Source organism: Lemur catta, chromosome 4 (assembly GCF_020740605.2).
Source record: "Lemur catta isolate mLemCat1 chromosome 4, mLemCat1.pri, whole genome shotgun sequence".
Taxonomy (NCBI): domain Eukaryota; kingdom Metazoa; phylum Chordata; class Mammalia; order Primates; family Lemuridae; genus Lemur; species Lemur catta.
In genome coordinates, this window is record NC_059131.1 from 35394127 (window position 1) to 35406885 (window position 12759).

At 38.7% G+C, this 12759-nt stretch overlaps 1 protein-coding gene across 2 annotated transcripts in view; it reads left to right on the top strand.

The window, feature by feature from the left end:
* Positions 1-12759, top strand: part of MSH2 (mutS homolog 2) — a 58128-nt gene that overhangs the window by 24239 nt on the left and 21130 nt on the right. For both annotated transcript variants that reach the window (XM_045549553.1, XM_045549554.1), the window contains one exon: positions 4659-4858. In XM_045549553.1, coding sequence (XP_045405509.1) covers positions 4659-4858 — 200 coding nt within the window. The remainder of the gene's footprint in view (positions 1-4658; positions 4859-12759) is intronic.

Consider the following 12759-nt stretch of genomic DNA (forward strand, 5'->3'; position numbering starts at 1 on the left):
AGAAGTGAGACCAAAAGGGAAAAGATTATATAACTTAAAAAGATTATATATCTTAAGTATAGAGAGTTTACTTTTCTTACTGTGTAGCGCTTAATCAGTAGTAGTACTCTACCTTATTGGTTGTTTAGAAACCCGTATCGATTTTCTCTTATTTATCAAGTTTGCTTAATTCTTGACTTTTCTTTGTAAGATTTGAAAGGGATATGAAGAGGCATATGTTGCTGCTTGAGAAGTTTTAGGATTTGTTAGCAAATGGAGAATTTATAAAAGTACAACAAAAGTGTCCCTTTGGCTCCTCACTTATGGTTTCTTATCATTGCTATATCTCAGAATTTGTTTAACTTGTTTATTAATTTAAAAGTATTACACAGTCATTGTTTTAAAAAGTCAAATGAGAAAATAAACACCTGTATTCTAACCCCCACTTCTAGTCCTACTCTATGGTGGTAATCACTGTTAACAGTTTAGTTTGTGTCCTTACCCTTACAGGATTTCTCCCCCCATATGTATGCAGATACACACATTTTAACAAATATTATATATATAAATAAAATATATATATTTCCTTCTCCATGCCCACCCCTCCCACCACCCAGGTTTTACTCTGTCTCTCAGGCTGGAGTACATAGCTCACTGAGGTTGCAGTGAGCTATGATGCTACTGCACTTTAGCCAGGGTGACAGAGTGAGACTGTCTCAAAACAAAACAAAACAAAACAAAAAAAACAGCAAACAAAACTTAAAAACAATATGGGATCATATTACAAATACAATTTTCATTTTTCTTCCCTCAACAGTATTTATTGTTTTTCTTCCATTTTACTATATATTTTATTTTATTTATTTATTCAGACAGAGTCTTGCTCTGTTGCTGGGGCTAGAGTGCCATGTTGTCAGCCTAGCTCACAGCAACCTCAAACTCCTGGGCTTGAGCCATACTCCTGCCTCAGCCTCCCGAGTAGGTGGGATTACAGGTGTGCACCACCATGCCTGGCTAGTTTTTTGTATTTTTAATTGTCCAGCTAATTTCTTTCTATTTTTAGTAGAGACGGGGTCGTGCTCTTGCTGAGGCTGGTCTTGAGCTCCTTGGCTTCCCAGAGTACTAGGATTACAGGCTTGAGCCACCATGCCTGGCCCAAGTTAACTGTTTTCCTTTTCACAGAACCCTTTTGGTTCACGGGTAGGGATGCACAGCCACCTTTTCTGCAGAGGGGAGGAGAGATTGTGTGTTTGCATGCTCTTCAATAACGTTGATTAGTTAGGATTTATTTTCTGGTCAGTTTGAGAGGAAACGGTGATAAGGTACTTGGATCAGGGAAGAAGCCTAAGATTCTTGGTCAGAAATATATTCTGTGTAGATTTTTACCATTTACCTGAGAGTGGCCTAAGGATAATGAGAGTTTTAAGGAAAGAAGATAAAAAGAGAGATGATAGTATAGGTCAGCCAGTATCAGATTTTTTTCATTCTTATCCCTTTATACCTTTCTCCCCACTTTATTGTGAGAATTGAGGGATTTCTGTGATTGTTAGGAGACAAACTTATGTGTGCATAAGAATCGCTTGAAATTTCACAGCTGAGCCCCACTCCCGGGGATTTTGTGTTATTGTCTGCCTCCAAGTGATTTTGATACTGGTGATCCTTGGACCAAACGTGGAGAAGCCCAGTTAGAACCAGAGGCTTAGCTAGGAAGGCCCCCCAGACTTGCTTTATTGGATTGTGTGATTTGACTGCGTCCATTGTTTTTTTTCTTTCTTTTTTTTTAATTTGAGAGTACATGCCATAGCAATCTTTTCTGGTGCAGTAAGTACCTGAATTATTCTTGTTATTTATTAATATAGCCCCAGTGACTAGTTCATAATACAAACTTGGTAGCAAATTATTTTCCCGCTAATTTGGCATTTTCCACCAAAAAACTCTGTTGCCAGCTGCCTAGACGTTATCTTGACATTCTATAGAGTTTTAGTTATTTTTCTCTTCTTTTTTTGAGACAGAGTCTCACTCTGTTGCCCGGGCTAGAGTGCCGTGGTGTCAGCGTAGCTCTTAGCAACCTCAAACTCCTGGGCTCAAGCAATCCTACTGCCTCAGCTTCCCGAGTAGCTGGGACTACAGGCATGTGCCACCATGCCCGGCTACTTTTTCTTATATAGTTTTAGTTGTCCAACTAATTTCTTTCTATTTTTAGTAGAGACAGGGTCTTGCTCTTGCTCTTGCTCAGGCTGGTCTCCAACTCCTGAGCTCAAAAGATCCTCCTGTCTCAGCCTCCCAGAGTGCTAGGATTACAAGCATGAGCCACTGTGCCTGGCCTATTTTTCTGTTTTAAAAAGTGAATTTTTGTTCAAATTCCTTTAAACCAGTGGTTCAAGCTGGCGTAGTTTTTCCCTCCAGGGGACATTCAGCAATGTCTGGAGACATTTTGGTTTTCTTGTTGGAAAAGAGAATGTGTGGTGGTAGAAGCCAGGGTTGCTGTTAAACAAGCACAGAACAGCCCTTTACAACAAAGAATTAATAGCCTAAAATGTCAGTGTTGCCAAGGTTGAGAAATTCTGCTTTAAATATATATAGTTTTGGCCGGGCGCGGTGGCTCACGCCTGTAATCCTAGTACTCTGGGAGGCCAAGGCGGGAGGATCGCTCAAGGTCAGGAGTTCGAGACCAGCCTGAGTAAGAGTGAGACCCCATCTCTACTAAAAATAGAAAGAAATGATCTGGACAGCTAAAAATGTATATGGAAAAAATTAGCCGGCGTGGTTGGCACATGCCTGTAGTCCCAGCTACTCGGGAGGCTAAGGCAGGAGGATTGATTGAGCCCAGGAGTTTGAGGTTACTGTGAGCTAAGCTGACGCCATGGCACTCTAGCCCAGGCAACAGAGCTAGACTCTGTCTCCAAAAAAAAAAATGTATATGTATATATATATAATCTTTATGTGCTTACTTTTTACTTTGGAGGTAGCATATTTTTTTTTCCTCATATAACATGTTAAACATTTTGATGATGCAGGAATTATAAATGCTGGTGGAGAGGTCAGTAAATAAATAGTTAAGAGATTTAGAAAGCAGATTTGTTTCCTTTCTCTATCCCTGTGTAATTTGATAGTAAATTTACTGCTCAGGTAGTTTATAAATATAAAGAAAATGGTTGCTCATCTGATAGCATTCCAAACCTTGAATCATTTGCTGTGCCCAAAGCCTCCAAAAATGTTTCCCTAAACCTATAACTAGAGATGTATAATATGTGTAGGAACAATTTCCCTACCTTCAATTGTTACAGTTTACCTTTCATCTATTCAGTAAAGTCTATAACATTGTTTTTCAAACTCCAAGTTGTGGCCAGGCAATGGGTTGTGTAATTAGTGTAGTGAGTGATAACATTTTTGAAAAATTAAATATAATAGAAAATAACAGTTTATCATATATGTTAAGTACTGTTGTGTGAGACCTATTTTAATTATATATCTGCATGCATGTGCAGCATCATGATGTAAAGACGTATTTCTTGCTGTGGGTTATAGTGAAAAAAATGGAAAGCCACTGATTTCCAGTAAATTGCAAAAGCAGTCTGAGCTACATGTTCTATAGTTTTTGAAACAAGCTGAGATTTTATGTATTGACTTTGGGAAGCAATAAAATTATTCAGTTTTGTAATTAATGTTTTTGGCTTTGTACTGTCAAGAGGTAATTTTGGAAAGTATTCTGAAAATTTGTAAGACCTTCTGATAGACTATTGGATTTGGTAACATTCTTGAACTATAATTCTGTTTCATTAAACATCACTGTTTACATGTGCAACAATGTGTCAGTAACAACAGTGTCTCAGTAATGAAATTTTTTTATTTAAGAAATGTCAATTTGATGCAAGTCAAAACTGGGTATATTTTAGTGTCTTATGACACTACTTAACTAAACATTAATTTGACGCTTAGCTAATCAGGAAATGCTTGCCTCATGGTTTTATGGAGGTTTCCACTTCTAAAACAGGGGTCCCCAATCTATGGTGAGTTGTATAATTATTTCATTATATGTTACAATGTAATAATAATGGAAATGAAGTGCACAATAAATGTAATGCACTTGAATCATCCCTAAACCATCCCCCCTCCCTCCCTGGTCCATGGAAAAATTGTCTTCCGTGAAAACAATCCCTGATGTCAAAAAGGTTGGGCGGCTGGGCGCGGTAGCTCACGCCTGTAATCCTAGCACTCTGGGAGGCCGAGGCGGGTGGATCGCTCGAGGTCAGGAGTTTGAGACCAGCCTGAGCAAGAGCGAGACCCCGTCTCTACTAAAAAATAGAAACAAATTATCTGGTCAACTAAAAATACATATAGAAAAAAAAAAAATTAACCGGGCATGGTAGCTCATGCCTGTAGTCCCAGCTACTCGGGAGGCTGAGGCAGGAGGATTGATTAAGCCCAGGAGACTGAGGTTGCTGTGAGCTAGGCTGACGCCACGGCACTCACTCTAGCCTGGGCAACAGAGTGAGACGTTGTCTCAAAAAAAAAAAAAAAAGGTTGGGGACCATAGCTCTAAAAGAAGCTAACATTTCAGAATAGATTAAATCTTACATGCAGTTTTGAGTTCATTTGGTTGAGCCTTATGTGCGTAGTTGACAGACTTTCATTTTATACTAAGATATTTAAGATTAATTCTAGTTAATTTATTGCAGATTAAATTTAGTGGAAGCTTTTGTAGAAGATGCAGAGTTGAGGCAGAGTTTACAAGAAGATTTACTTCGTCGCTTCCCAGATCTTAACCGACTTGCTAAGAAATTTCAAAGACAAGCAGCAAACTTACAAGATTGTTACCGACTCTATCAGGGTATAAATCAACTCCCTAATGTTATACAGGCTCTGGAAAAATATGAAGGTAACACATGATTTTGTTTTTTTTGTTTTGCTTCACTCTTACAATTTACGCTTGGCAAATATGCTGTCCTTATAAAGTTGGTGGTAGTGATTCGCTCTTGTGACACATTGTTTTCTAGTAACAGATTTGTGTTGACCTGTAGGTTCATGCAGAAGGCATGAGACATTTTAGAATTTTTGCTTTTTAGAAATGATTGTTAGCATTACTGGGTTTATTATTAAGGCCTATTTGCACAAACAGAGGCAGTTAAGCAGGATTTGATGGCTGAAGAGACTCATAGGACCCAAATGACAGTGTTTACACATCTCAGTTTATTACAGGAAAATCTAGTAGCAGCAGTAAAGTTAGGATATGCATCACAGTCAAAGGCTGTCATAGTAAGTTGTCCAGAGAGGTCAGATGCAGGTTCTAATTGTCCTTTCTTTTGTAAAGTTCGTTGTGGGGTGTGAACTTTCTCAGATCAGGATGTGTACACAGGACACTGTGGAACCAGGGAACCCAAATGAGAGTCTTGGCTGGGCTTTTTTATATTTTCCTGGTCAAGTGGGCATGTTCCTGTTTGGTAATTAGCATCTACAGCAGAGTCCTCTGAGGTGGGGAAGAGGGGTATGCTCACTGAGACCAGGTGCAAATCACCAATCACAATAAACAATGCCAACAAGCTTGGACTAACCACCCTGAATGCCTTCAGACTCATGATTACAAAACACCACCGTTAAATCAGTATATTTCATGCCTTGATCAGGAGCCATTGCCATGCAGGAATTTTAACAAAACAGCACAGACTAATATTAGCACTGTTGGAATTAACCCCCACAGCACACCTATGAGAGAAAGTTACGATAGAAGGTCTCGGTGTTGTCTAACAGCTGAAGTGAAAGTGGAGTTACCAGAATAAAGTGAGCAAAGTCACATTTAGTTGATTAACACACAGTAAGGCATATAAAAATCAACTTGTGATAAGCATAGTTTTTTAACTTTGTTATTTGTTTATTTATTTTTTGCGACAGAGTCTCGTGCTGTTGCCCGGGCTAGAGTGCCGTGGTGTCAGCCTAGCTCACAGCAACCTCAAACTCCTGGGCTTAAGCAATCCTACTGCCTCAGCCTCCCGAGTATCTGGAACTACAGGCATGCGCCACCATGCCCGGCTAATTTTTTCTGTATATATTTTTAGTTGTCCAGATAATTTCTTCCTATTTTTTCTTTTAGTGGAGACAGGATCTCAGTCTTGCCCAGGCTGGTCTCGAACTCCTGACCTTGAGTGATCCTCCCACCTCGGCCTCCCAGAGTGCTAGGATTACAGGCGTGAGCCAGCGCGCCCGGCCAGTTTTTAACTTTAATTGAACATGTTTCTACAACAATTTTAGTAGTTATAGTGTTCTCTCTAATACGTAAAAGCATTTTAAATGTCATTTAAAAATCATTTTAAAAATGTCATTTTAAAAATCATCATCCCTTGGAACTATTAAAATATACTTTTCAATATTATGGGAAAACACTGTTCTACTTTTGTAGACAGATTTAAACTCAACTTTGTGATGACAGGTTACAAAATAAGTATACATTTAAAGTTTGTGGTAATCTTTTCTCGTATTTGTCTAGTGTAAAAGGTAGCTAAGTGCTTATCTTCTCAAAATACCTGTGTTATAAAAAGTATTCCCCTTGTAGCCAAGGCTCTTCATTAGACTGATAAGACTTAGAGCCCTGGCATTTATTTCCACCAAAGCAGAAATAGAGAAAATGTTCTCATGCTACTTTAGTGTGGCTTAGGTAGCATGCCTCAATTTCCCAGCCCATAAATGAATATCTTCCATTGCTATGCTTTTCTGCTTCCATATCCTCTGGTTTTGTCCAGTAGGACCAGCTGGAAACACAAAGTGATTGACTAGTATTAGGAATGGGATCAGAGTATAATTATGGAGATAGGCTCTTTAAATAATTCAGTCTCACCATTTACATCAGCCATTTTGATCCTTTTCTCCTCATGCATCTCTTCTCTCATATAGTAAATAAATATCCTTTTATTTTCCTCAGAAAGTACTTGCCTTGAGTTTGGAACTCCCTTAATTTCCTTTCCCCATGTTCCTACCCCCTTGTTTTTATTCTTTGTTTCCCACTTTCCTTTAATCTCTCTATTGGCTCTTTACCACCAAGTATTTAAAAATGCTCACATCTATCCTATTAAAAAAAAAAAAAGGCAATGTTGTCCCTAGGTCTTTAGTTAGTACCATTTATATCTATCTATCCCTTTTTCCATTCCCAGCCAAGTTTCTAAAAGCCTACATTTCCCATCGTTCATTCACTCGTCTGGTTTCTAGCCCTGACCACAGAATTGAAATAACATTTGCTAGGTGACTTATTTTTTGCTAAATTTAGTGAATGTAGTGTAACCCCTGTCTTCCTAGTGAGGCTTCACTGATTAATTTGACAATATTAGGCCAGGCGCGGTGGCTCCCACCTGTAATCCTAGCACTCTGGGAGGCCAAGGCTGGAGGGTCGCTTGAGATCAGGAGTTTGAGGTTGCTGTGTGCTAGGCTGACACCGTAACACTCTAGCCCTGGCAACAGAGTGAGACTCTGTCTCAAAAAAAAAAAAAAAAAAAAGAATTTGACAATCTTGATCTTCCTGAAACTCTACTCTCTAGGATTTTGTTAAACATTTTTGTGTTCCTGGTTTTCATTTTGTTCAATGGTTATTCCTCTTTATCCTTGTTTTTTTTTGCCTTTCCCTTAAGTGTTTCCCTCACCTGTTCAAGTTCTGTTTTTCGCTTCCTTCTCACTTAATACAAGGAACTTTAAAGCTGGAATTCTTGAATGAGTTTTTGGAGTCTTCCTGAAATCTTATGCAAAATTTTGTATATATGCGTATTTTCCAGAGAAAGGATCTGTAACTTTGATCAAATATTCAAAAACATAGTTTAACACTCTTTCCCCCACTCCCCCGCAAAGGTAAGAAGTACTGCTCTGTACACATATTCCTTGGGTGATCTTTCTCACTCTCTGGCGTAATTATGGAAGTTAGGAATTGGGAATGGGCTGGTTTGGCTCAATGGGCTGGTTGAGGCCTTCCTCAACCTCCCTGTGTATGCATGGTCTAAAATACTTGATGAGAGTTTTGCAACTAGTCAATAATTTCTTAATTTTATGGTGTTACACTTAAGTTATAGACCTGTGAGAGATCATAACATTATCTAAATCAAATGCTTCACATTATAGGTTTGGCAACTGTTGTCCAGTTAAGATATTTGAAATCATGTGGCCTGGACAGTATTAGAGGGGAAAACTGTTGTTCCAGGTGTTGTGGGGTGCTAAGAGCTGTGTTTCTTTCTATTATACAAGATATTTGAGACTCTGGTTGTACCTTGGTCATTGGGAACCTAAAGGATCTCTTGAATTTTTTTTCCAATAACAACAGAATGGTATTTTGCAGAGTTCAGTGTAGCTCCGTAACATATTTATTTCAAGGAGAAAATCAAAAGTGGGACTAATTTGTGAAGAAAATAGACCAAATGCACTATCTTTAAAAATAAAATTGTGACTATTAACAGTTTATTTATTTATTAACAAACAGCGTCTCACTCTGATGTCTGAGCTAGAGTGCAGTGGCATCATCATAGTTCACTGCAATCTCAAACTCCTGAGTTTAAGCAGTCCTTCTGCCTCAGCCTCCTGAGTAGCTGGGATTACGGGCATGAACCACTACGCCCAGATGATATTTAAATTTTTTTGTAGAGATGGGGTCTTGATATTGCTCAGGCTGGTCTAGAACCCTGGCCTCAAGTGATCTTCCCACCTGGAGCTCCCAAAGTGCTAAGATTACAGGCATGAGCCCCCATGCCTGCCCAATTTTTTAAATATATTGGTAGAAATTGAGTATGCTCTGTTGCCATCTTGTGGGGTTTTTTTCTTTTTGTTGAGACAGAATCTTGCTCTTTTGCCTAGGCTAGAGTGACATGGCATCAGCCCAGCTCACAGCAACCTCAAACTCCTGGGCTCAAGCGATCCTCCTGCCTCAGCCTCCTAAATAGCTGGGACTACAGGGATGGGCTACCATGCCTGGTTATTTTTTTTCTATTTTTAGTTGTCCTAATTTCTTTCTGTATTTAGTAGAGATGGGATCTTGCTCTTGCTGTGACTGACCTCAAGCGATCCTCCTGCCTCGGCTTCCCAGAGTGCTAGGATTACAGGTGTGAGCCACCACGCCTTTTTTTTTGGTTTTTGATTAACTCTAAGCTTAATATTATCTTAATGTCATTCCTGAAAAAAAACTGAAAATAAAGTGAATTGAGAGACCAGTAGGTGGCAGCAACAGTATAGAAAGTAACTTTGCATTGAGTGATAAAAGCTGTTTTTCTCTTTTTTTTTTAGATAGAGACAGGCTTTGATCTGTCACCGTGGCTGGAGTAGAGTGTAGTGGGCTCAAGTGATCCCTTGCCTCAGGCTCCCAAGTGGCTAGGACCACAGGTGTGCTCCACCACACCTGGCTAATTTTTCTTATTTTTTGTAGAGATGAGGTCTCAGTATGTTGCCCAGGCTGGTCTTGAACTCCTGGCCTCAAGTGATCCTCCCATCTCAGCCTCCCAAAATGCTGGGATTACATGCATGAGCCACCACACCTGGCCAAGAAATATATTTTCATTGTGACTTAGTGCATACCACATAGATACTGTATATATAAAAACTGAAATAATCACATAATAAATTGTATGAAACTGAAGCAATGTATAAAACTAAACCAATAAACAATACTCCTATGTATGTTGACATTTTCTATTTTATTTCAAAGGTGAATCTTTGGATCTTGCCTTTAAAAGTAATTTCTTGGAGACAAATAGATATCAATTGCCTACTTTGTGCCAAACATTGTTCTAGGACTTACAAGGGTAGATATGACAGATAAGGTTCCTGTTTTGTGGAGGTTCTGTGATAGTGGAAGGGTAGAGGGACACAGATAATAAGGAAATAAATGAGCAAGAATTTCAAATAGTAATAAGTACAATAAAGAAAACATTGATGTGATACAGTGATTTGGCAGGGGCCAAGGAGGCAGTAGATCTGGAGACCCTAAAAAAGAAGGCTTCTTTAAGGAATTTCTGTTTAAGGTGAGACTTGAACCATGAGAAGGAGGCAGCTGATAATATCTTGGTGGTGAGGGCTGGGAAGTTAGTTGGGTCTGCCAGTGTAGGTACCTAAGGCTGGCATGGGCTTGACTTGTTGAAGGAGTGAAGGAAAGCTAGACTGGTCAAGTGTAGAGGTAGAGAACTAGGGCAAGGTTGGTAGGAGTTGAGGCCAGAGAGGCAAGGCTTGTCTGACATTTTAAACCTTTTTGTGCCATGGGCCCCTTTGGCTTCTAATGAAGCCCATGAATCCCTTCTTCACATAGTGTTTTCAAATGCATAAAATAAAACACATAGAGTTACAAAGAAAACCAGTTTCTATTGAAATATGCTTATCAAAATATAACACAAATTGTTGATATAGATATATGTCCTTTTTATTAATGCATTTAAAAACATCTGGCAGAAGATCTACTTTAATTTTGAAGTAAGAATGAGCTTAAATGATACTTCAGAATATTTCCAGAAACTATAATTTGATATAAAATATAGCTGATATTTTGTTTGGTAACAAAGACACAAGTACTGGTAATATTAATATTATTGTGGTTTACTGTCTACGTTAATGATGGAGGGAAATGCTATAACTTTCAGTTAGAGGTTAGAGAAAATAAAGATGGAATTTACTTTTCCATGTTTTTATACTACTCTGAATTCAAGGGATCATTGGGTTAAGACCCCAGGATAGCTTGTGTAGGGCATTCTAGGCTGTGATAACTAGTACAGAATGTAGTTTTTCAAAACCCCGTTGGAAATTGGCAATTGAGGTTCAGTACAAGTAGGCGAAGGAATTCAAGATGCTAGTGAAAGTTTGCAGGATAAGGGAGCAGGTGAGCTTGGAGGGGGTTTGTAGACTCTGAGAAGAGCTGCAAGAAGGTGGGCCTGTGTGTTTGAGAGGCTAGAGGAGATGTTGAGAGTGACATAGGTTCTGAAGTTTATATAGGTATTTCTGTAATAATACTACGTATGTATCCTTGGAGAGCCTTCTTTAAAGTCGTGCTAGAAAATTAACAAAGCTTATGGAAAAAAATAGAGTTGGTGCAGACTTTACATGAAAATTTTAAAACCATTACTAACAAAAGGATTAACAAACTTTAATAAAATCAGTGGCCTCCATTGCATTTGCATCCAGCACCAGCTTCCAGCAACTCTTCGCAGCCTTACAGTCAGGACCTCTTGTTTCCTCCTTTGAGATACAGGTCACTGAGGGGCATTTGCTTCTAATGGAGGTCAGTTTCATCAAAATTAAAAATCTAAAAGCAGAGTATAGAATTTAGTCAATTTTTTTTACACACTGGCAAGGGGCACTCCCCAGCCTTCCCACGTATCTTTTTTTTTTTTTTTTTTTTTTTTTTGTTTTTTTTTTTTTGAGACAGAGTCTCACTTTGTTGCCCGGGCTAGAGTGAGTGCCGTGGCATCAGCCTAGCTCACAGCAACCTCAGACTCCTGGGCTTAAGCGATCCTACTGCCTCAGCCTCCCGAGTAGCTGGGACTACAGGCATGAGCCACCATGCCCGGCTAATTTTTTTGTATATATATATTTTTAGTTGGCCAGATAATTTCTTTCTATTTTTGGTAGAGACGGGGTCTCACTCTTGCTCAGGCTGGTCTCGAACTCCTGACCTCGAGCAATCCACCCGCCTCGGCCTCCCAGCCACGTATCTTAAAGTAGTGAAAAGTACAGTGACCATTAAGCTGACTACTCAGAAGTCTTCATTGCTGAGGCTTACGCTTGTATCAGAGCTTGCCTTTGATCCCTTCAAAACGTTAATAGGCTGGAAAAAAAAAATTCATGAACCAACACCACCTCTGTATTTTACTGCCATAATTCCTTTATTTACCAATACCACATAAGCGGGCTTGAAATAAAGAACCAGGCATTGTAGCACAACAGACATTATGTGGGCAAAGTGTTGTTTATAGTCTGTCTAAATGATATTTCACACATATATACTATTTTCTAAATATGTTTAGATGCTGTTGTGATTAATAAAATATGAATTCTTAAAACAATTTTGCTGACTTCATAGTAGCTTTTCATCATTCTCACTAGCTACTAAAGTGGGAAAGTTTGGGAACTATTGCTTTGAAGTGAAATTCAGTGTGCTAGAGATTGCTTGCAGAATTCTAGGGGAATTTATTGGATAGCAGGAAAAAAAGTATTTGCTTTATACCAACAGTAATAGAGTAACTGTTGAACTTCTGTTAAGTGTCAAGGACTGTACTAAGTGTTGTATATAATTATCTCATTTATTCATCTTCTAGGTAGCTACTGTTATTATTCCATTGTACAAAAAAGGAAAAGGGAGCTCAGAGTAACATGCTCCAGAGCCAGTAGATAGCAGAGCTGGGATTGGCACCCAGGTCTCTCTACTCCTGCTTTTTCATGCTATATATTCTGTTGCTTTACTTATTCCTTCTTACATAATTCCCCAGCATATACTCTTAAATAGCATCAAGCCAAGTTCCATTGTGTAAAAACTTGGCTTGATTTAACCTCTGTTAATTTGAACATTCTGTTATTAATGGAAATTAGGAATATAAAGTAAGCTAGAGGTCTTATTTAATGGCTTTGACTTTGGATTATTAAATCAACAAGAAGTAAAATTCATTTAGTTGTAATTAATGTCAGGTTTCTGCATCTCTAGTACTCAATTGTCAAGGAGATTACAGACAAGCAGGGGAGGCAGTGTATTCTTAGTAGGAAGCTTTGAGTGTTAGATCACCTTCCTTTCTCTAAAATAGATTATTAGACACATTTGAATTAAGACACCTGAATAAATGG